Consider the following 23,854-nt stretch of genomic DNA (forward strand, 5'->3'; position numbering starts at 1 on the left):
TTTTACTTCTGCATCAAAATATAGTGAATAGAATTACTTAAAAATAAAAAAACCATTCAGGGTGTATTCCTGGAATTAAGGGTATTTAGGTATTAGATAATATATATGCTAATGTACAGTGCTATAAAATGGTAACATAGTCAAAGGAGAAAAATTCTACGGTCATCTCAGTAGGTGTGCAAAGTTGGTTGACAAATGGCAGCTGGATAGAAATCCAAATTTTTATCAATGTCAGTTTAAAAGTAAATATCTTATTAAGCTAGCCATGAATTGTCTGCTACCAAGTATTAGTAACCGAGAGCTAACATCATATTTAATTATCAAACACTAGAAATGTTCAGTATGGTTGTCACTAGCCACATGTACTATTGAGTACTTTATGTCTAATCTGAAGTGAAATAAGCTGAAAATATACACATAAGATTTCAAAGACTTAATATGACAAAAAAAGATTTAGTTTCTCTAATAATTTTTATGTTGAACACGTTGAAATGATCATTTTAATACCTCTCATCAAATAAAATACATTAAAATTAGTATCACCTATTTTTGAATTTATCTTATTTTTTAATTTCATTGAGGAATAATGACAAATATAATTGTTTGTATTTAAAGTGTACAACATGGCTTGATATACACTGTGTAGTGATTACCAAGATCAAGATAACAGACACATATATCACCTCCTGTTTTTAACTCTTTTGTGTGAGTGTTTGTGGTGAGAATGCTTAAGATCTACTCTAAGCAACTTTCAAGTATACAGTACTATATTATTAACTAGAGTCTTTTGACTTCTAACAACTTGTAGTTACTAAAAAAATTTTAAATTACATATGTGCCTCACATTTTTGGCTCACATACAAATTAGAGTCAGGAACAAGACAACAATTTTACTTAACATTGTTCCAGATATACTATCCAGTGCTGGAAGATGGGAGAAAGAAATAAGAGGCGTGATTTTTGAAAAGAAAGCTGTAAAATTATTGTCATTTGCAGACAATATGATTATGTATTAGAACACTCAGGAGAATAGACCAAAAACTATTCGGAACAATAAGTAAGTTGGCAGGTTACAAAATTAATAGATAAAAAAAATCAATAGATTTAAGAACTCTAGGATCAAAAAAGATAGTTAAATGATAAATTATGCCACGCTCTTGAGTAGGAAGACACAACAAAGAGATCAGTTTTCTTTAATAAAATCTATGTGTTCAGTGAAGTTCCAGGTAAAATGCAAACATAATTTGTTTACTTTTTAATATAAAAGTTCACCTAAAGACTATGAAAATACTCAGGAAAATTTTGGAAAAGAAGAGTGATGGAGGGAGCCCTAGTCCCATTAGAGAATAAAACATATTACGAAGCCATAGTACCGATATTTGTGGGTCAGCAATGAAGGTAGATTCTCATTTGCAACCAAATAATCCAGTACATTCCCACACATAAACTTTTTTTCAATATATTTATTTTAATTGGAGGCTAATTGCAGTACTGTGGTGGTGTTTGCCATACATATGAGATGAATCAGCCACAGGTGTACGTGTGTCCCCTCGTCCCGAACCCCCCTCCCCCTCCCTCCCCATCCCACCCCTCTGGTTGTCCCAGTGCGCTGGCTTTGAGTGTGCAGTTTCATGCTGTGAACTTGGACTGGTCATCTGCTTCACATATGGTGATATACATGCTTCAGTGCTATTCCAGCAAATCATCCCACCCTCTCCCTCTCCCACAGAATCCAAAAGTCTGTTCTTTACATCTGTGTCTCTTTTGCTGTCTTGCATATAGGGTCATCGTTACCATCTTTCTAAATTCCATATGTATGCGTTAATATACTGTACTGGTGTTTTTCTTTCTGACTTACTTCACTCTGTATAATAGGGTCCAGTTTCATCTACCTCATTAGAACCGACTCAAACGTGTTCTTTTTTATAGCTGAATAATTTCCAATTGTGTATATGTACCACAACTTTCTTATCCATTCGTCTGCTGATGGACATCTTGGTTGCTTCCATGTCCTGGCTATTATAAACAGCGCCGCAGTGAACATTGGGGAACACGTGTCTCTTTCAGTTCTGGTTTTCTCAGTGTATATGCCCAGCAGTGGGATTGCTGGGTCATATGGCAGTTCTATTTCCAGTTTTTTAAGGACTCCCCACACTGTTCTCCATAGTGACTGTACTAGTTTGCATTCCCACCAATAGAGTAAGAGGGTTCCCTTTTCTCCACACCCTCTCCAGCATTTATTGTTTGTAGACTTTTTGATGGCAGCCATTCTAACTGGCGTGAGATGGTACTCACTGTGGTTTTGATTTGCATTTCTCTGATAATGAGTGATGTTGAGCATCTTTTCATGCCACATGTAAACTTTTAAAAAGACAGAACAGAACTTATTTGACCCAGTGGGCTATTGCTATGGGAGAAATAAATGGAATAGAATAGAGACCAACAAGAAAGAAAAAAACATTGGGAACTCCCTTGGCAAGAGTTACATTTCTGTAGTTAAAAGCAAAACAAACAAAACTCTAACATGACAGTGCCCTGCTATTTTTGTGCTGTTAGTTTTTGTTTTTGTTTTTCCTTTTCCTGCCTTTCAGGATGGCAACATTAAAAGTATTGATACTAGTCTGGATAGGTTATGAGTGAATGGGTACTTTTATACACTGTTTGTATAAATTGATGCAAACATTCTGAAGGGCAATTTTGTGTTTGTATCAAAACTTTTAAATGCATGAAATTTATCCTATGATATATTTGCAGAATTTACCAAGATATGCATACATACACACAATGATATTGCAGTGTTATTTACAGTAGGGAACAAACCAGGAAATACATCAATGAGAAATTAGTTGAATTAGTGGGTCACATCTACAAAGTGGCATGGGGTGGATTTGTGTGTGCAAATGTAGAAATATCTACACATTCAATGAGAAAAGCAAGGGGAAGAATAGTGTTTAAAGTATCATTCTTTTGGTGCAGATCCAGGAATAGAATTTCATACATATTTATCTGGAAAAGAGCAGAAAAACTGTTAGCAGTGTTTACCAAGGGGTTGAGAGATTATTAGATTTGAGGGTAGAGAGGGAAAATCTTATCATTTTCTACCTGCCTTCAGTGTTTGGGTTTTCTAATATTTTACCTGAATTTTCTCTTGTTATTTGTTTAATATTTTGCATGTCGACAGTTTGCATGTCATCTGGATGGTGAGAGTTTAGACTAATTTTTAATTTCCCTGTATTTCCCTGTTTTTATAACACAAACACCCACACCCCTTAATGTTATTTTCAAAAGTCAAGTTCACATGTTAAAAATAAATAATAAAAACACCCCAAGCCTTCTTAATACTTAATATGTGTATAATCAATGTGCATTTTTATATGTACTTTTTAAGCTTATTTTAAATATATTGTTGTCACTCTTTGTTGTACTTTGGCCTCAAACAGGGTTATTCTGACCTGAAAATAATACCTGGCTTACATAGTTAAATAAATTGATGAAGAACATTTAGGTTAAAGGGCATAATCACAAATCAAAAAGTATAGCTAGATAAATGCACTGCGTTAAGTGAAAAAGTCATCCTTCTCTCTCATCTAGAGGTTTCTTTTTTTAGCATTCAGCAAATATTCAATTTTTTTTCTTTGTGTTTCTTGGTTCAGGATTCTTTGAAAATTAATTTAGAAGCCCTCAACTGTTCACCATTAAGAAAAAACAAATCTTGAACTACTAACAGTTCAAAGAAACTATTAGAATTAGAGATAAATATCTTTTTGTTTCCTCCTCCTTAATACTCTTTTGGTATCTGTTAGCTACCCCATCATCATTGCCAGTGGCTTTAAGCAGGCTCCGGATTCCTGGAATTCTGCAGTTTCCCTTCCTGCCTCCAGGAGTACCCCCTGCAGTGATCCTTCTAAAACACAAATCTGACTCTGTCACTCTGCAGCTCAAATCCCTTAGAGACTCCTCATTGCTTTTGGCGTAAATCCAGTCTCCTCTGTGAGGCTCTCGTCTTTCCTCTCCCCCATTTTGCCTCCCACTCTTTAGAGTGGAGCCTTCGTGGTCCAAGTCTCCTTTCACTGTGGTTAAGCCTGTGTCTTGTCAGGCTCTAGTGGTAGCCTATGCTCCTAGCAAAGTTATTAAAACAGTCATTGTCCTTATTAACATCCCACTGAACTCTGAAAACCCTGAAAGGGGGAGCTCGTCTATCACCAGTGATAGATGTGTAATCGATGTTCAGTAAAGGTTAAGTCTGTGACAAATTGTATTATTCAATAGATTACCAATACATACTTTTTGCACTGTTAAAAAAAAAGACTAACTAACATGAATTGAGTATACAGTGAACACTCTTGAAATGTAATATATATAGCCTTATGTATGTATGGGTACTACTGATGTGGATAATTCTGTTGAGTATTGATTTATTTAGTATGTGAAAATACTGTTACAAAATGTATGATACTGTTGTTCTTTATTAGATCATATCATATGCTTCATAAAGTGATACCGTTTCTTCAGTCTGGGTGAACTTGGTTTCTCTGTTTTATGTAGCTCATTCAACTGATTCTGAATCATCTTACGCTACCAGACCTGTGTAGATTAGCACAGACTTGCAAACTACTGAACCAACATTGCTGTGATCCTCTGCAGTACATCCACCTCAATCTGCAACCGTACTGGGCGAAACTAAATGACACCTCTCTAGAATTTCTGCAGGCTCGCTGCACTCTTGTGCAGTGGCTTAATTTATCTTGGACCGGCAATAGGGGATTCATCTCTGTTGCGGGATTTAGCAGGTTAGTGCCAAACCTCGTTGAAGTTATTTCACCAGCAGACTGTACTTGCTATATAGTAGTTAACATAATAAAAGTTTGAAATTATATACCAGGTACTTTATAGAAATCAAGAGAAATACATTTGTGTATCTTGTTCAGAATGCTTCTGGTTACAAAAGTGGATGAGTTCATTTCGCCATCCTCTTTCATCTCAGCTTCATAAGATGGAGGGGAAATTATGTCCTTTACCTCAAATTTTTCAAAATCCCAAGTAACTTTCAACAGAGGTCCTTTTTTTTTCTTTCTCATATTTTCAGCACAGATGATTAACACATTTTAAGAACTATTTCCAAATCAAAATCTACCTCTCTAATGTGATTTGTCAGAAATGGAAAACAATTTATTATAGAACATTTTTAATTAAATCTTAATTACATGTGCAATACATCACCCAAATTTAGAAGCTCATTTAAACTAATTATGTTGAAAATGCAATTGCATGTTAAATAGGCGACCACACTTGCAGACCTGCCCAGGTGTTTCTGCTCCTTTCTATTTAAGCATTTAGTTTCCTTACTATTAAATGTCACCTGTTAAACATTTGAAAGCCTGCACGCGTGCATATTCATTTAGCAACGCCATAGTCATTTTTTCTTGTGATGCAAACAGGTGTTTTTCTCTTAACCTTGATGATGGTTATTCTCATTGTAAGTTACAGTATAATCCATTTCATTAAGTTAAGTAATGAAGAAATAGACACTTTGGGGAAATTACCTGTTATTTTTGATTAACGAATAATCGCCTATCATGTTTTTAGAAGTTAGAATGAACTACAGCTTTCCCTACACACATCCCCAGTGGATGCATTCCTACACAGTGGCTTATGAATTAGAAATTTGTATTTTGAGCTTTGTTTCCCCTTGACTTAGAGTATAAAATTAAAGATGCAGTTCCAGAAATAAATATTTGATACCCTTAGATTCAGATGAAATCATGTTTGAAATAGCACCAGTGTGTTCAAAATGCTAATATTAATAGTTTGTGCATCAAAATAAAAAAACACAAGCAATAATGGCTTACAGCACATGTTGAAACCATGGACGCACTGGGTTTCTTTCTTTTCTGCCAGAAACAGAACTAGAGGAAGGGGTTCTTAGATAAAGTGTTCTGGGATTTGAGGGTCAGAATCTAAAGATTCTGTAACATGCTATGTATACAAAATTCTTTTTATTATGTAAATTTGCTTAAGAGGGGGGATATATATATATATATATATATATAAAATAGGTATTATATATGTGTAAGAAAATGAGTTGTTTCTTTTCGGCAGTGTAATTTTGGTGAATTTTGATAGAATCCACATTTTGAAAATTGCTGAATTTTTGACAGCTCTCCATTGGAACACAGCTTAGTCCTTTCTGCTTCCCTTTCTCCAAACACACCCTTCATTGGCAAATTGTCCTCACTGCTAATGGGACCAAGAAGAACTGAGGCTAATGATGACTGTGGGTATTAAGAGAGTGCACTATGGATCATAAACCAAGACTAACCAAGAGCAGATAGAACCATTGGTATCAGTAAGCATTATTTTACATTTTAAGGACTTTGGGGTATTTTAATTCCCCTCATAGCTCTTTCTTCAATGTTTCCCACTATTTGGGACTTATTATATGTTTGTTTTCACTGTTGGTGTGTGGTGTGTAAAGCATTATGGTGAGTATTGTGGACCACGTGAAGAGGTAGATGATATAGTTCCTACTACAAAAACGATACAGATATAAAGATAAACATTTAAACATGTCATTCCTATATTTTTATAAATAAAATAGCAGGGAGGCAGCTAATGAGTAAAGACATTAAAGAAAACATTGGTAATGAATGACCAAGTCCAACTTCCTAGGCAAAATGTGGCATATACCCATAGTATAATGAGTAAAATATAAAGATAATATTAAATCAGTTTTTAGAAACTCTCTTTTTGTAGCTTCTTCTGATGCATGAGCAGAAACATAAGTTGTTAGAAGAAAACTTCACAATGCTATTTTAAGAATTTTAGACTTGCAATGGATAAGGTTAAAGCTCCAATCTACTTTCTCACCAGCAATTTCTCTTCCATTTTCAATTCGCCCCTTTAGTTGCTGTGGAGCTGTTTGAATAATCACAAAAGTACATACATAAATTTAAGTTTTCTGTATTTCACAGGAGTATTTCAGCCTATAAAACCATGTATCTTGATAGCATTCCTTTGAGCATAGTCATTGTTCCCATTAAGAAAAGAAAAAGTTGAAATAACAGAGAGAGAGTCTTTTTGGGGATGGGAGATACTGGAGCTTTGCCTACTGATTACTGTTGGCCCCCTTGACTTGACTGCTGAATTGATAGTCATTATGGCTTGTAGGCAGCATTCCCAGAATAAACAATAAATATTCATGGCTTGATTATTAATGAATAATCTATGAGTAAGTGTGGTCTATTTATGCTCATTACTGTGAAGAAGGCTTATTTATAATACTTTAAAGGGAAAAAAAGTACATTTTTGAACTAGAAACTGATGATGATGAGCTGCCTTTTGAGCAAGTCTTTGGGAAAAGTTTGATATAGGTAATTTTTGTTGCCTAAAAACCTTATCCTCACAAACTGAAACTGTTTCACTGCACTTTAAAGAAGTTAGGAATTTATTTTATTCAAAATAGCAGGGGAAGTGGAATACTGAGAACTTAAAACTTTTAATCAGTTATTAAAATCCTATTCTATCTACAGATTTGTGATTGGTAACTTTAAGTCCTGCTCATGTTTATCATTATTCATTAAGATCACATCTATTATAATCACACTTTCCTCTTAGAATACACTCCCTAAAGTCTTGGATATTCCTTTGCCACCCTGTTTGTCTGTGCTCTGAGGCTTAATTATACCATTTTGATATTCAAAAAGCCTTAGATTCGATTTTTTCTGCTATAGTCTTTCTTCAGATAGTTGCTCAAACTAATCAGCTTGAGCTCCACCTCAGTTATGTAGAGGTTTCTACCCCTAGCCCATCTACTTGTTCCCTTCAGAAAACACTGTTGGATGCTTTTTAGGTTTAAGGACTTGATGTTTTGACACAAAACTACAGTTTTATGCAATAGAGAGCTTTTTGCATATTCATATATTTGTTTCGGAGAAGGCAATGGCACCCCACTCCAGTACTCTTGCCTGGAAAATCCCATGGATGGAGGAGCCTGGTAGGCTGCAGTCCATGGGGTCGCTAAGAGTCACACGTGACTGAGCGACTTCATTTTCACTTTTCACTTTCATGCATTGGAGAAGGAAATGGCAATCCACTCAGTGTCCTTGCCTGGAGAATCTCAGGGACAGAGGAGCCTAGGAGGAGGCCGTCTATGGGGTCGCAGAGTTGGACACGACTGCAGCGACTTAGCAGCAGCAGCAGCAGCATATTTGTCTATTCAGCTGCCTGCCAATGCTTTTACATTGTTGCGTCTTCTAGATGGTCAGCTCCTAGAGATTAAAGACAGTTGACAGTTGCATGTGCTACCATTGCTGGATGGTGCCGTACACAGTTAAGCAAGAAGTTTTGTTTTTAATAACTTTATTTTGGATCTGATATAGTAAATAATGCTCTAGTTATTTGGAATTGACAATATCTTAAATATACTGTTTTATAAAATTCAGTGAGGGCCAGCTACAAAACATGAGATTAGGATTCAGAGCCATGGATATTTATACCTAATTCTCCTCTTTACCTTGAAACTTCAGGCAGGTTGTAAGGATTGGTGCCTTTTATTTTGTGATGAATAAACTCAGAGTAAATCATTCATTCACATAATGTTAATTATTTTAGGGTACAAATTACCATTTAGTAAATTACTTCTTATGTACCTGTATTTCTCTGGACAATTAATTCAGCTTATAAGGATAGGCAATTTATTTATCTCTCCAGAGACTCCTTTTCTCATAGCAGGAGACCTAGTTTGGGATTGTTTATCTGAACTTAGGTTTTCTCTTAATACCCTCAATATCAAGAAATACTTGATGAGAATTCATAAGATGGAATGAACAGGCTTCAGGAAATAAACAAGCTATAGTTCTCTTTTCAGGTGACCAGTATTACAATTGAGATGAATAAACAGATGACTAAGATCTGTAATTATGTGTTAAAACTTTATGAGGAACATTAAGGAAGGAAATGAGTTGTATTCAGCTAATAATTGATTCTGCTATGTCTGCCTTCTTGTAGTGGAAATATGAAAAAGCCGGTGGTGTAGATCTCATAAGTTTAGGAAGAGTTAACTATGGGGATATTGACTAAATAACCTACTCAGTAAAAATATAGAATATAGAAAAAGGGAGAGAGTCATAAAGGTAGTATAAGCATGACCATTGTCATTATTGTGCTTCCAAATTCTATCATTCATTACATCAATTTGGGAAGTTTTCTAGTCTATTAACAGCTTTCTAATGATTGGCTTGCTATCTTTCGAAGGGAAAAGTTCATTAATAAGAGAAAAGAGAAAAGGGGTATCAAAGCATTCCAAGTCTAATACTAAAAAGAACTGTAGAACAAAGTGCTTTGCCAAATAATGAAGACCTTCCGTAGATAAGATGCCTAAAGATTTTAATTTTAAGAGTTAATATACTCATTTACTCATTTATATTAACTCTTAAAATTAAAATCTTTAGGCATCTTATATCTGCAAATAATTTTAGAAGCATCAAATCAAAATAGGATACTCTACATCTCTGGTGCCCTACATTCATTTCTAGATTGCTAGCTTATAAATGATGATGAACTAGCCATAACTACAGTCTATGTTCAAAATAATGTAAAAATGTTCATTTTGTTATATTTCCTAGTTTGACCCTCTTAAAGGAAAAAACTGAGTCCATAGAACCTAGTCTGCTCCAGAGTAAAGGAAATTTAAATTCCTCAAATGCATTTTCATAATTGGAAGAGTTATTCAGCAAATTCATCAAGTGTTTTTATGCACCTGACATCATGCTAAGTACTAAGTATACCAAGGATAGACTCAGTATAAACAAATCAGTAAATAAGGAAATTATGGTTAACAGAAAAATGAATTTTGGTTGAGAAATAGAGAAGCTGAGTTCATTCAGTTCAGTATGTAGAAGATACGTTAATTGAGTACCCATTGCTTCCCTTTGAAATAGATCCCCAGTCTGAATATTGAGCACCACAATCAGTGCCACCACCTCCATCCAGTGCACCATCCCCTCTTCCCTGAATATGGTTATGGTGTCCTGATGATCTCCCAGTTTTCACCCCTGTTCCCCTTCAGTTTATTCTCCACACAGAAACCAGAGTGATCCTGTTAAAACACAAGCAAGTGGTGCCACACATCTGCTCAAAAACCCTCTGATGTCTGAGAAGCCCGTCTCCCTCAAAATAAAAGCCAGAGTCTTTGGAGGATACACACTCTATGACCTGCCCCTTACCACTTGGATCTGCTCCCATCTGCCTCTCACTTTGTGCCTGCTTGCAGTTCCCAACTCGAGGCGTTGTCTGAGGTGTCCTGCCTCTGAGCTGCCATCCTTGCTGCTGCCTGCTTGCCACTTCTCTAGGGAACTCCTTTGCTCATCCTCTTGCTTCCTTTGGGTCTTGACTCACCTTCTTAGTGAGGCTTCCCTGTCTACTCTTCACACTTTCTGTTGTCCTTCTCTGCTTTTTTTTTTTCCTTCTTGGCACTCTTCACTCTCTAATATACTATTAATTTTACTCATTTATTTGTTCATGGTCTGCCTCTCCTACTGAAATGTAAGTAAGCTCCATGAGAGCAGGGACTTTGCCCACAAAGTCCCAACTTCTCAGTGTCTAGAGTAACGCAGGGTCATAGTAGGAGCTCAGTTAATATTTGTTGAGTGAATCCCTGAAGGTGCTTGATGTAAACTGTCAATTTAGCCAGTACAGTAGCAGAGAACAGTAGTGAAACACGTGGGAGGAAATCAAGGTGAGGGGATAGCTTGAAGAGTGCCCGAGAATTTGAAGGAAGGAGAGGGTGTGTGAAATGGTGTGAAATGCCCCAATAAATCAAGTAATACAAGGGCTGGAAAGAAAGGCCCTTTAACTTGGCATTTAAAAGGAAAGGATGAATTTAGGGAAAGCAGAACATAGACTGCAATGGATTAAGAATAACCGGATGTTCTTGGATCTTTGGGTGTAAATAAGCTGTGTGGGCTACTGACTTATTTGCAATATTTAAATAAGTTTGTAGCAATTACATTTTTATTGTTTGTGTGTTGGCTAAGATTTCACTTTTAATATTTGTGGGGCGCTCTGGCCTTTGCAGACTTCTTTCACATCATTGTAGAATGTTCAAAGCCACAAGCAGTGTGGTGAGTGCTGTTACATGTTTCTAGTCTGCCGTCTACTGCTGAGGGAGTGCTGTGTGTGTGTGCGTGCGCGCGCGTGCATGTGTGCACGCCCATAGTCACATCTGCCTCTGTGACCATATGACTAGAGGAATCCACCACAGTTCTCTGTCCATGGAGAATCCCTTGGACTGTGGAGTCTGGTGGGCTGCCGTCTGGGGGGTTGCACGGAGTCGGACACAACTGATTCGGCTTAGCAGCAGCAGCAGCAGCAGCAGCAGCAGCAGCTAGGTATTAAATAATAGCAGTCAAGAAACATATCTCACCAGTATGGTTAAACCAACCCAGAAATTTTCTGAGTTGAGAGGAGGCTAGTCTGGTCTGTTTTGAGGTCATTTAGTTAGAGCTGTCTCTTTGTGTGCCATGTTCAAAATAAATTATCCAGTACCAGATGGGTACTGTTTAGAAAGAAATATCTTCCAGAAGTTGAGAGTTTTGTTATATTTTGTTTGTTGGCTCTATCAGCTCAGGTGTGAATTACAGGTAAGTAGAAGAAAAGAGAAATTAAGAAAGCAGAAATTAAGAAAGAGAAATTAAGAAAGCACCCTCTTGCTTTCTTAATTTCTCACTTAGCAGTAGCTGACTTTCTATGTGATGTGAATCCATTTAATCTTCTCAGGTTGATTTATTGTAGCCTAACCATGCCTGTTTCGGCAGGCAGTAAATGAGAATTTAAGTGAAACAAGTTTTTTTATTTTCCCTGATAGAAATCTGTTGTTCTGAAGGTGTCTGCTTAGAGTCGATATAATTCCAAAGTGCTTGCAAAAAACATGTTTTAGTTTTATGAAATTCACACGGAGCATTGTATTTACAGGTTTCTGAAGGTCTGCGGATCTGAATTAGTGCGCCTTGAATTATCCTGCAGCCACTTCCTTAATGAAACTTGCTTGGAGATTATTTCTGAGATGTGCCCAAATCTACAGGACTTAAATCTCTCCTCCTGTGATAAACTACCACCTCAGGCTTTCAGCCACATCGCCAAGTTGTGTGGCCTGAAACGACTCGTTCTCTATCGAACAAAAGTAGAGGTAAGATTTACACTTTTAGTAATATAATGACCAGCAGAATGATCAGTTGCCTGTAATTGCTCATAATAATATGATCTATGATTTTTAAATAAATTAAGTTTATGACACCACCTGACTATCCTAAAACAATTAGAGCTGATTCAGTCATTTTATGATTAGTCTGTTGTATTTTTTTTGTTTGTTTCTTTGTTTTTCAATTTAGGAAAATGTTACCCTCTGTGCTCTTAAAATTTTTGTAATGCTGTTCATGTTTCTAGGTAAAGAAGCAAGCAATAAGCTGAGGTGAGCTGAAATGCTGGCGGGGAATTAGTTCGTGAAAGTGGTGGGAGGAAAATGTGTAGGAGGACGTTTGCTTGGAGTGAGAGGAAGCAAAGTGGAATTCATCCAGGAGCTAACTTCAGAGTTAAAATTCCTAATACATAGTTTAGAAGTCTCATTAAAGAACAATGGAGTCATGTAATATTTATTGATCTCCTTGCTTTTTTTCCACTTAGCTCTAGGACATCTTACCAGATCATTATATTTATTACCACTTGACTCTTTTCATAACTGTGTAGTTTATGTTTTACCATGATCAACTCAATTGTTCCCCAAATGGTCAACATTTCAGTTTTTCCAGCTGTTTTTCTTTTACAAACCATCTAGCATTAGCATTATTTTGCAGTTTTCTGTGTACTGGCTATTGTTGCTATAGGATAGAGTTCTGTAAGTAGTACTGCTGGTCAGAATACGTGCCTAGACCCTTATAATAAACATCCACTTACTGCGTATATCTGTTTCCTCTACTCTAGTCATGTTGGCCTTCCTTCTGTCCCTTGAACATTCCAGTCCAGTCCCAGCTCATGGTTTTTGTCCTATGCCGGTCTGGAATATCCTTCCAGCTTGTTATATGGCTGCCCTCTTCTCAACTCAGTGACCTACTTAAATTTTTTTTTTCAGAGATGGTTTCTTAGACGTTAATAAAAGGTAGCCTCCTTACCCCTTTCTGGTTGGCTCCTGTCATTTCATATCACCTAGTGTATTTTCTTTCTAACAGTTTTATCACTGTGAAATCATCATGTTGGTTTTCTTATGATCATCTGTCTCCTTATACTAGGACATATGTTTCATGACGGTAGGAGCCTTATCTATATTTTTCATTGCCATGTTCCTGATATCTAGTATAGTACCTGGTAAAGATTGGCCATTCAGTAAATATTCAGTAAATGTTTAAAAGACAAATTACTTTTCCAAAATGACATACCAGTTGCCTCTCCACTCTAGTGAACCCTTGCCTGCCTTGAATGTTGCCTTGGCCAGGTATTTTGAGAATCATTTACATGTAATGTACTTAGAGGGTGCCAAACACATAATAAACTCTCAATAAATATTATCTGCTAAAACAGTAGTAAGAGTAATAATAATTATTATGGCAATTCTGTATATGTTTTGCTGTGTGGTGGGGAAGGTCTCCTCTCTATTCTTTTTTAAACCTAAATCCTTGTGTATTATTACTCTTTCAGGTATATCTTTCAGCAAAGATTTTGTTGGGAGTGCCTGTATTATATTTCATTTTGTTCTTTAATAAGACTTCATATCTGTTCATAAATGTCTTATTTAACATTCAAGAGCAGGTTATAGTTTTCTTCGTTTAGATTTTATATCCTTCTGGTTAAATTTATCCCTTGTCTTTTATAGTCTCAGACACTATTTTATTTCATTTTAATTGGTTATTTTTAATATAAAGAAAAATTGAGTTTTGTATATTTGTCTTGTATCTGCTCCCCTTACTGAATGCTTATAATTGTTCTGGTAACTTATATCTTTTGAGTTTTCTAATGATATAATTGTGTAATCTGGAAATTAATATACTTTTTCTTTCTGTTCCAGTGTTTAAAGTATTGCTACGATAAGTAGAACTTCATAAATAATGTAGAATAATAGAGTCACAATAGGTATACCAATCTTAATTCTAATATGGAGGGAATTTTTTCTTTTTTTAATATTTATATGACAAATATGTGCTAGGTACTAGTGTAGGCACTGAGACTTCATTAGTGAACTAAATAGACAACTCCTCATGTAACTTACTAATTTTATCTATTGTTTGATGTTCTTTCTGATAAATATCATATGAGTCAGACTATTTTTATCAAAAATGTGTATTGTATTAAAAATTTTTAAAGCCTCCATTACCACACTGATCATTTTTCTTCTTTTATTTGTTAATATAATGATTTATGCTGGACAGTCCTTACATTCCTGGGATAATTCCTACATGTTTTAGCTTAATACATAGCTAGACTATTTTCCTAATATTTTTGAGCCAAATTGCCTGGATTTGGATTCTACTTTGGATATCACTTACTAATTATATTACCTTGAGGAAGTTTCTTGATGCCTCATTTCCTTCTATGTAAATGGATATAATGATAATATACCTTTCAAATGGTTGTTGTGAGAATTAACATGATTTAATATACATGAAGAGTTTACAACAGTACCTGTTTCACAGTAAACATTCTTTAAGAGTTAAGACTTATTTATCAATACTTTTTACATCTACTTTCTTAAATGAAATTGAGCTGTGTTTTTCCTTTTCATGCCATTTTATCATGTTTGGAGCTTGGACATCTTGGCAAAAAGTATTTGTGACATTGACATCTTTTGCTTGGATATTTGTTATTCAGTTGCTAAGTTGTGTCTGATTCTTTGCAACCAAAGGGACTGCAACATGCCAGGCTTCCCTGTCTTGCACTATCTTCTGGAGTTTGCTCAAACACATCCTTTGAGTCGGTGATGCCATCCAATTGTCTCATCCTCTGTTGCCCCCTTCTCCTGCCCTCAATCTTTCTCATTCCAGTGAGTCAGTTCTTCGCATCAGGTGGCCAAAGTATTGGAGCTTCACCTTCAGCATTAGTCCTTCATGAATATTCAGTGTTAATTTCCTTTAGGATTTACTGATTTGATCTCCTTGCTGTACAAGGGACTCTCAAGAGTCTTCTCCAGTACCACAGTTCGAAGCATTAATTCTTCGGCACTCAGCCTTCTTAATGTAACTCTCACATCCATACATGACTGCTGAGAAACCCATAGCTTTGACTTTGTTGGCAAAGTGGTGTCTCTGCTTTTTAATACACTTTCTAGGTTTGTTATAGCTTTTCTTTAGGCAGTAAGCATCTTTCAGTTTCATGGCTGCAGTTACCATCTGCAGTGATTTTGGAGTCCAAGAAAATAAAATCTGCCACTGTTCCACTTTTTCCCCATCTATTAGCCATGAAGTAATGGGACTGGAATGCCACAGTTTTAGTTTTATGAATGTCGAGTTTTAAGTCGGCTTTTTCACTCTCCTCTTTCACCCTCAAGAGGCTCTTTAATTTCCCTTTGCTTTCTGCCATTCAAGTGGTAGAATAACTTTAATAAATGAGAATTATCTGTTAGGTAGAATTTATCTATAAAACTATCTGGGTGTATAGCTTTTTTATTGCTAGATCAGAGTAGATATCTTTAGCTTGACATAGTTTTTAAACTAATCCATGGAAACGTGAATATAGTATTCCTGACTTGGGACAGAGTTTTAGCCAGAGTTCACCTGGTGACTTGGTGGAAAGAAGACTTTGATGCTAGTTCTAGCCCCACCAGTAACAAGCTTAGTGACCTCTTAGTGATCTCTTTCACATCCTAGACTCTCAAGTTCCAGGGTTCTTTATCTGTAGAATGAGAAGACTTTTGTCCCTGAATGCCTGTTTAAAGATAGTGTTAGTCCATGTCTTCATTAGTCCGTGGTGAAGTGACTCACGATTTATGAGGGTGTAAAATTGTCAGCTAACTTTGCTTGAGTAGATTTTGCATTCTGAAATTATGCCACACCTGTGTTTTACTGGTATATTTACTGTTTTATATTGCCTTGTGTGCTGTAAAGTTTGATACCCTCTGAGCAAGATAACACCTCATTTAAAAAATCTTCTGGTTAAATTTAACTTTAAGAAGAAATGTAGCTTAGTTCATTATTAAGTAAACCTTCAGAAAGAAAAATAGGGTAAAAACGAAGAAATTATATAACTTGCTAGGCATCTTACATCTGGGTTGATTTGTAAAAATCTTTCCCATGATATGCTTTTGAAATGTTATAAATTCACATCATCTAAGTGTGAGGGAATCATTAAATAGTCTACAATTTTCTTCAATTTACCTCCAGAAGCTGATAGTATATGATTATATATATTTTAAAAAGTTTGATTTTATAGGGATTGAGAAGATTTCATAGCTCAAGACTGGAGACCTTATACATATGTATCCAAGTCTAAATAGCATCAACTCTGCTTCCCCCAGTCACTTAAACATAGATGTGAAATCATTGTATGATTTCATTAAGTAAAATTTGGTTTGTACCATATGTTACTACCTATTAAAGTTTGTTTTTATTAATCCAGCTGCTAAAAGACCATAAAATCATTTTTAAATTTATTCTAGATGATTTTTCTGACATTTAGTACATAGAAAAAATTATAAAATTGATTTTCATTGATCTGCATTGGACTTACAATAAAATAAAAAATAATCTCATTTTAGTGATACAAATGGCAAAATTCAAAATGGAGAAAAACCTACCCAGGCGGTGTTGACTTTTAACAGCTTCCCAGCTCTGTATTCAGTGCTCTCTGCCTATACTTTATTTACATCTGTTATCTTGTCATTCTCAGATCTGCATCAGACTCCCCTGTAGGCACTAAGTGACTCAGAGGAATAAAGGGAAAAAACAGCACAATCAACTGGTCTCTTTTAAAACAAACCGAAGTGACACACTGGTAATCGTATCAATCTGTAAGCACCTCCCTTGTTACCTAGGCAAAACATTGTGGGCTTCCCTGGTAGCTCAGGTGGTTAAGAATCTGCCTGCAATTTGGGAGACTTGGGTTTGATCCCAGGAGGGTCAGGAAGATCCCCTGGAGAAGGGAATGCAGCCCACTCCAGTTTTCTTGTCTGGAGAATTCCATGGAAAGAAGAGCCTGGTGGGCTACAGTCATGGGGTCACAAAGAGCTGGACATGACTGAGCGAAAAACACTGTGTCAACCCTTTTTCCCTTCCGTAAGTGCACTGTTTCAGTCCTGCACTGGTTGTTGGTGGATGAGAAAACTGAGTGAGAAGCCAAGATGTAGGGGACTGGCTTCTCTCTAAATCTTCACGTGATCATTGGCAGGACATTCAGATGTTTTAAACCGTTCTGAAAAGAAAAAAGCAGCAATTGATTTCAGATGCCTCTGGTGGCTCTAAGGAAATATATGAGAAGAAAAAGAAGATATGAATTTGAACTTCTTGGGAGAGGTATTTTTTTTTTTTCTTTTAAGGAATACAGATTATCTAGTGCCAGCCACTTTTACCTTTTTTTTCCCCCTAAACTCTTATGTAATTCTAAAATAAGCAAAAATTAGTATTACAAGATATTGATACCATGATAGCATATTATGTTCAGAGAGACCAATTTATGATATAGTAGACTTATATTTTATATATCTATATATAATCTACATTAGTAAGTGGAATACATTTATGCCATTTTTTAGGATTTAAGCAAGTGTGTGTGCATGGTGAATATAGCTTTAGAGGATATTGGAACCTGGGGCTTTTGTCCCAAAGTTTGAGAAAACTCGCTGGGTATATTTTGTTTGCTGTCCTAGACATTTTGCATATTATTTAATCCTTTAGTCCAGTGAGAGTAAGTGTTATTCTTACGTTCAGTTCAGTCGCTCAGTCCAACTCTTTGCGACCCTGTGGACTGCAGCACGCCAGGCTTCCCTGTCCATCACCAACTCCTTAAGCTTGCTCAAACTCATGTCCATAGAGTCGGTGATGCCATCCAACTATCTCATTCTCTGTTGTCCCCTTCTCCTCCCACCTTCAATCTTTCCCAGCATCATGGTCTTCTCCAGTGAGTCAGTTCTTTGCATCAGGTGGCCAAAGTGTTGGAGCTTCAGCTTTAGCATCAGTCTTTCCAAAGAATATTCAGGACTGATTTCCTTTAGGATTGCCTGGTTTGATCTCCTTGCAGTCCAAGGGACTCTCAAGAAGCTTCTCTAACACCACAGTTCAAAAGCATCGATTCTTTGCTGCTCGGCTTTCTTTACGTTACATATGTTGAAATGCTGCTGCTGCTAAGTCACTTCAGTCGTGTCCGACTCTGTGTGACCCCATAGACAGCAGCCCACCAGGCTTCCCCGTCCCTGCGATTCTCCAGGCAAGAACACTGGAATGGGTTGCCATTTCCTTCTCCAATGCATGAAAGTGAAAAGTAAAAGGGAACTCCCTCAGTTGTGTCCGACTCTTCTCGACCCCATGGACTGCAGCCTGCCAGGCTCCTCTGTCCATGGGATTTTCCAGGCAAGAGTACTGGAGTGATGTTGAAATGAAAGCCCCCCAAAAGTTAATGTTTCCCAGTGACACAGAGCAACAAATTAGAATTAAGATTTGATCCCAGATTTGGTGGCCTCAGTGTGACAGTGAAAATTGTAAGATACATAAGAGCATAGGATAGTAGTTCTTTTAATAGTTTGGCTACCTCTATATAATGGAGAAGGAAATGGTAGCCCACTCCAGTATTCTTGCCTGGAGAATTTCATGGACAGAGGAACCTGGTGGGCTACAGTCCATGGGATCACAAAGAGTTGAAAATGACTCAGCAAATAAAATAGAGCTTTTTCTTTACCACTTAATCCTTTTCTAATCTTCAATTGGTAAGGAAATAAAACATTGTAACTAAGATATACAACATTTTGATTGGGTGTAAAATACAAACTATGAAGTTATATTCTGTAAATACTTTCCAGTCTAAATTGCTATAGGAAAATGGACTTTGATTTTTATTATGACCAAACTTATTTTGAAGTCTTAGTTCTGAATTTGTAATACCAGTTATTCAAATCACATTTAGAAACATTTAAGTAATAGTTTGTGTAATCAATACATAATAAACTACCTCAAGCAAATGGTTTATATATATGGGCCAACTCTCAATATTGTATCATAGTGGGGAGCAGCACTGGGACATAGAATCCCCCAAATATTTTAGCATGTAAAGTAATGCATAGCTGATGTCTAGGTGGTGTGATCTTAAGTGGTTAGGTATAGCCAAGCATGTTTCTGGCCTGGGTACTGAATTGGAATGAGAACCCAGGAGAATGAAACTTGAGTAGGGGAGAAGGCAATGGCACCGCACTCCAGTACTCTTGCCTGGAAAATCCCATGGGCGGAGGAGCCTGATAGGCTGCAGTCCATGGGGTCGCTAAGAGTCGGACACGACTGAGCGACTTCACTTTCACTTTTCACTTTGATGCATTGGAGAAGGAAATGGCAATCCACTCCAGTGTTCTTGCCTGGAGAATCCCAGGGATGGGGGAGCCTGGTGGGCTGCTGGCTATGGGGTTGCACAGAGTCAGACACGACTGAAGTGACTTAGCAGCAGCAGCAGGGTCAGAATTGCCCTATATGCTGGTAGGTAGAGCCTGGTATGCTGATGTGGCACCTCCCTGAGCCAATGGTGAAACAGTGGATCCAGAGCACTGTACTTCTCTCTACCTGATAGATTTTACCAACAAGGCCTGCTGCAGTGACCCTGGAGCCTCATGTATAACCTTGTTAGAAACTGGGGTTGTATCACAATGCATTTTGTGTATACTGTCTGATTACTACTTTGGTAGTCAATTAAAATGAAAGCAACCTGAAAACAAGCCCCAAGTGTCATTTTGAAACCCAGCCTTTTATGCCCTGGCCTAGTTCATTAAGATTTTTCTCCTCAGCTCCACTGCTTTGGATTATACCATAGCTAGTACCCTACTGTGAGAAGCAGCAGCAGTAGGATCTTTATCAGACTTTAACTATGGTTAAAACTGCTCAGCAGCAAGTTCTGGGTATCTGATTCAGACATTATTTTATAATATAAAAACTGGGAAGATACTTGTTTTTTAGTCTGTATCAGAGACCCACATCATAAAACAGTTTTTTTGGTTTTCCCACTTGAAAGATTTACGTGCTTGAGAAAGTCACTTATACTAAGCTGAAAGTTTACCTGTTAAAAAATTTACCCAATCACATAGGCTATTGAGAAGACCAAATTAGATTGTACTTGTCAATAACGTCACACTGTAAATTAGATAGACTTGTGTACATGTGAAAACGATAGTATAGATTTTTTCAGTATAATCCTACAAGTTACTCCCAACTTTGTGAAGTATTCTTATGGATCCTCCTAAATAGGAATATCTTTTCCATCATGTGCTATGGGAGAAGGCAATGGCACCCCACTCCAGTACGCTTGCCTAGAAAATCCCATGGATGGAGGAGCCTGGTAGGCTGCAGTCCATGGGGTTGCTAAGAGTCAGACACAACTGAAGTGACTTAGCAGCAGCAGCAGCAGCAGCAGCATGTGCTATGAGGGACTTAGGTTAAATTACTGCCTTCATGCTTCTGATCTGTTTCTGGTAAAAGGAAAGTACATTCCTAACTTATAAACTACATAATGAGAGGGATCATGTTTGACTCTTTATATCTTTACAGCTAGTATGTAGAACATTGTCTGGTATTCACTATAGTGAATATATATAGTAGATACTTGGTAAACCTGTGTTGAATGAATGAGTGATAGCTCTCGCTTGTCAATTTATCTTTTCTTTGTTAGTAAGCATCAGATAAGTTTGTCTTTCTACAGAATAAGCACATCAGCTAAGCAGATGGATGGGAGATCTACAACTTGGAAAACTTGTAAAAAAATTTTTTGAACTTGTATTTGTCCAGAATTTTTAGCTCTAAAAGATAGTGAAATACATTTCTGTTTGTTTTGTTAGTTTATTTCATGAGATCTTTTTCTTTCTTTAGATATGTTTAGGATTGTGATGAAAAATTGCTTCATCAGAGATACAGCAAATGTCTTCTTAAAACATCAAAAAAAAAGAGAGAGAGACAATCATTAGATAACCTCTTTTCAGAGTTAGGGGTTTATATACATTGATTGAATTTCAGTAGATGCAGGGCTGTAACTGTATGCCTGATGAAAAGATAGTGCAAAGGGATGGAAAACAGAAATGACCCATGTGCTGAGGTTAAGACCCTGTTTAATGCATGATCTCAGAATAACTAGTGAAACGAATGGTTAAATGCAGTAATTTTCTTTTTACTGAATTTGGTGGGTCCTTGATGATTGTATAGGCAAGACTTAAGGCAAAAGGCGGGGACAAACATGAAGAAGACTTTAATTGTAGTTAGTTTCTTCTACCATTAATGACAAGGAAGTTATTATAGTAGAGTGAGATATGTAATGATTGGAAAGACTTCAAGTTCTTTTAGTCCTTTTTATCTCTATTCACAAGATTCTTATTACTTATGATAAACATTAATTACAAGTCCTTCTTTAGCCATACATGATGATGTATTTTTGTGAGAGAGAGCTGTAGAAATTTAACTCATGAAATAGACTCTTAAATACTTGAAAGAGCTTTTATTTTGAAATAATTTTAGACTTATGAAAAGTTGCATACAAAGTAGATTGCTCTCCTTTATGCATATTTTTTCCTGAACCATTTGAAAGTAATAAAGATATAACTCTCCTTTACCCCTAAAGGGGCATATATCTGCAACTATTCTTAAATACTTGTTCCATGGGCTGAATTGTGTCTCCCCAAAATTTATGTGTTGGAGTCCTGACCCCTAGTACCTCATAATGTGAGGTATTTGGAGATAGGGACTTTCAAGAGATGATTAAGTTAAATGAGGTCCTTAGGGCAGGGCCTAATCCAATATGAGTGGTCTCCTTATGAGAAGAGATTAGGCCACAGATACACAGAGGGAAGACTATATGAAAGCACCGAAAGTGAATGGCAGGTTTCAAGCCAAGAGGAGAGGCCTGAGAAGAAATGAACCCCGCTAACACCTCGATCTCAGACTGCTAGCCTCCAGAATTGTGAAAAAATTAATCTCTGTTGTTTAAGTTACCCAGTCTACAGTATTTTGTCATGGCAGTTCTAGCAAACTAATACAACTTGTACAGGATGGCATAGGATAGCTTTTTAACACATTGCACAAAAAGTGACTTCCAAAGAAGGTCTTCACGTTGTCTAAAGCAATATGGGTTAGTGTTAGGAATTTCAACCTGTTTACCTTTTCTTTGTTTTGGGGGAAAAATGTCTGGAGTTAGGGGTGAGTTCGGGTGTGTAGGTTGCTCAGTAAGAATGTCATTCTGTTGCTTAGCAGCAGACAAGAGAACCAAGAGTGTTTTTTTTTTAAGTTGGAGTTATAAATGGAACACCTGCATCCAGTTTTGATTGCCTCACTTCAAGAATGATAGAGCATAAATTGAAAGAATCTGAAGAAGTGAAAAAACTGACTGTAGGTATTGGAGGGGACTAGCATATGACAGTAATCCGTAAGTGTGGTACAGCAAGTGTTTACCGGGCTCACTGTGCTGGGACAAGATTCAAGGGCCCCACTGCCTTCATCGTAATGGACTAGAAGACAAACAAGAGCAGTTGATCTTTACTTCTGTTGAATATCAAAACTCACTTCCTATTTTCTTTTTTCTGTGCTGGTTTATATATCAGTAAAATGTGTACCACTCCCATCTGTTGATGAGAGCACCTGAGCTTTCCTACAGAAGATGCATGTCTTTTGAAAACAGTATGATTTGACTTAGTGCCATGAATTTGCTTTCTGACACATAATAATGATGTTCTTCTGGCTGCATTCTTACTTGATTTAAAGAACATATTTATGTATATTGGTAAGTAGAGCACAGATGGCCTTTATTTTGTTTATTTATTTTTAAAAGCTTTTGGCCAAGTCACGGGACTGTGGGATCTTAGCTGCCTGACCAGGGATTGAACCTAGACCCCTTGCAGTGGACGTGTGCAGAGCCTTAACCACTGGACAGCATGGGAAGCCCCTGACCTTTCTTTAGTAGAGTGAGTGCAGCTAACAAACTCAGGAGGACGAATGGCCTCTCACCAAAACCAGTGCTGCTTACTAACTGAGATCAAGATCGAGAGGAACACTTGAAGTAGGAAGAACCTACTTTGGTCACCTCTGTTAACTAATGCAGACTGTTGTTAGCTGTACCTAAAATGCAGTCCATTTTAGAGAGCTTCATTTAGCTAGGTAACATGGAAACAGTGGAAACAGTGTTAGGCTTTATTTTTTTGGGCTCCAAAATCACTGTAGATGGTGATTGCAGCCATGAAATTAAAAGATGCTTACTCCTTGGAAGGAAAGTTATGACCAACCTAGATAGCATATTCAAAAGCAGAGACATTACTTTGCTAACAAAGGTCTGTCTAGTCAAGGCTATGGTTTTTCCAGTGGTCATGTATGGATGTGCGAGTTGGACTGTGAAGAAAGCTGAGCACCAAAGAATTGATGCTTTTGAACTGTTGTATTGGAGAAGACTCCTGAGAGTCTCTTGGACTGCAAGGAGATCCAACCAGTCCATCCTAAAGGAGACCAGTCCTGGGTGTTCTTTGGAAGGACTGATGTTGAAGCTGAAACTCCAATACTTTGGCCACCTGATGCAAAGAGTTGACTCATTGGAAAAAACCCTGATGCTGGGAGGGATTGGGAGCAGGAGGAAAAGGGGACAACAGAGGATGGGATGGCTGGATGGCATCACTGACTCGATGGACAATGAGTTTGGGTAAACTCCAGGAGTTGGT

The 23,854-nt window shown here is 37.0% G+C and overlaps 1 protein-coding gene across 1 annotated transcript in view; it reads left to right on the top strand.

Annotated features, from left to right (window-relative positions):
• FBXL4 (F-box and leucine rich repeat protein 4) overlaps window positions 1-23,854 on the top strand; it is a 51,595-nt gene that overhangs the window by 12,953 nt on the left and 14,788 nt on the right. Inside the window, exons 3-4 of the mRNA XM_068985285.1 lie at window positions 4,546-4,790; window positions 11,971-12,184. Coding sequence (XP_068841386.1) covers window positions 4,546-4,790; window positions 11,971-12,184 — 459 coding nt within the window. The remainder of the gene's footprint in view (window positions 1-4,545; window positions 4,791-11,970; window positions 12,185-23,854) is intronic.

Source organism: Capricornis sumatraensis, chromosome 13, assembly GCF_032405125.1.
Source record: "Capricornis sumatraensis isolate serow.1 chromosome 13, serow.2, whole genome shotgun sequence".
In the NCBI taxonomy this organism is placed as follows: Eukaryota; Metazoa; Chordata; class Mammalia; order Artiodactyla; family Bovidae; genus Capricornis; species Capricornis sumatraensis.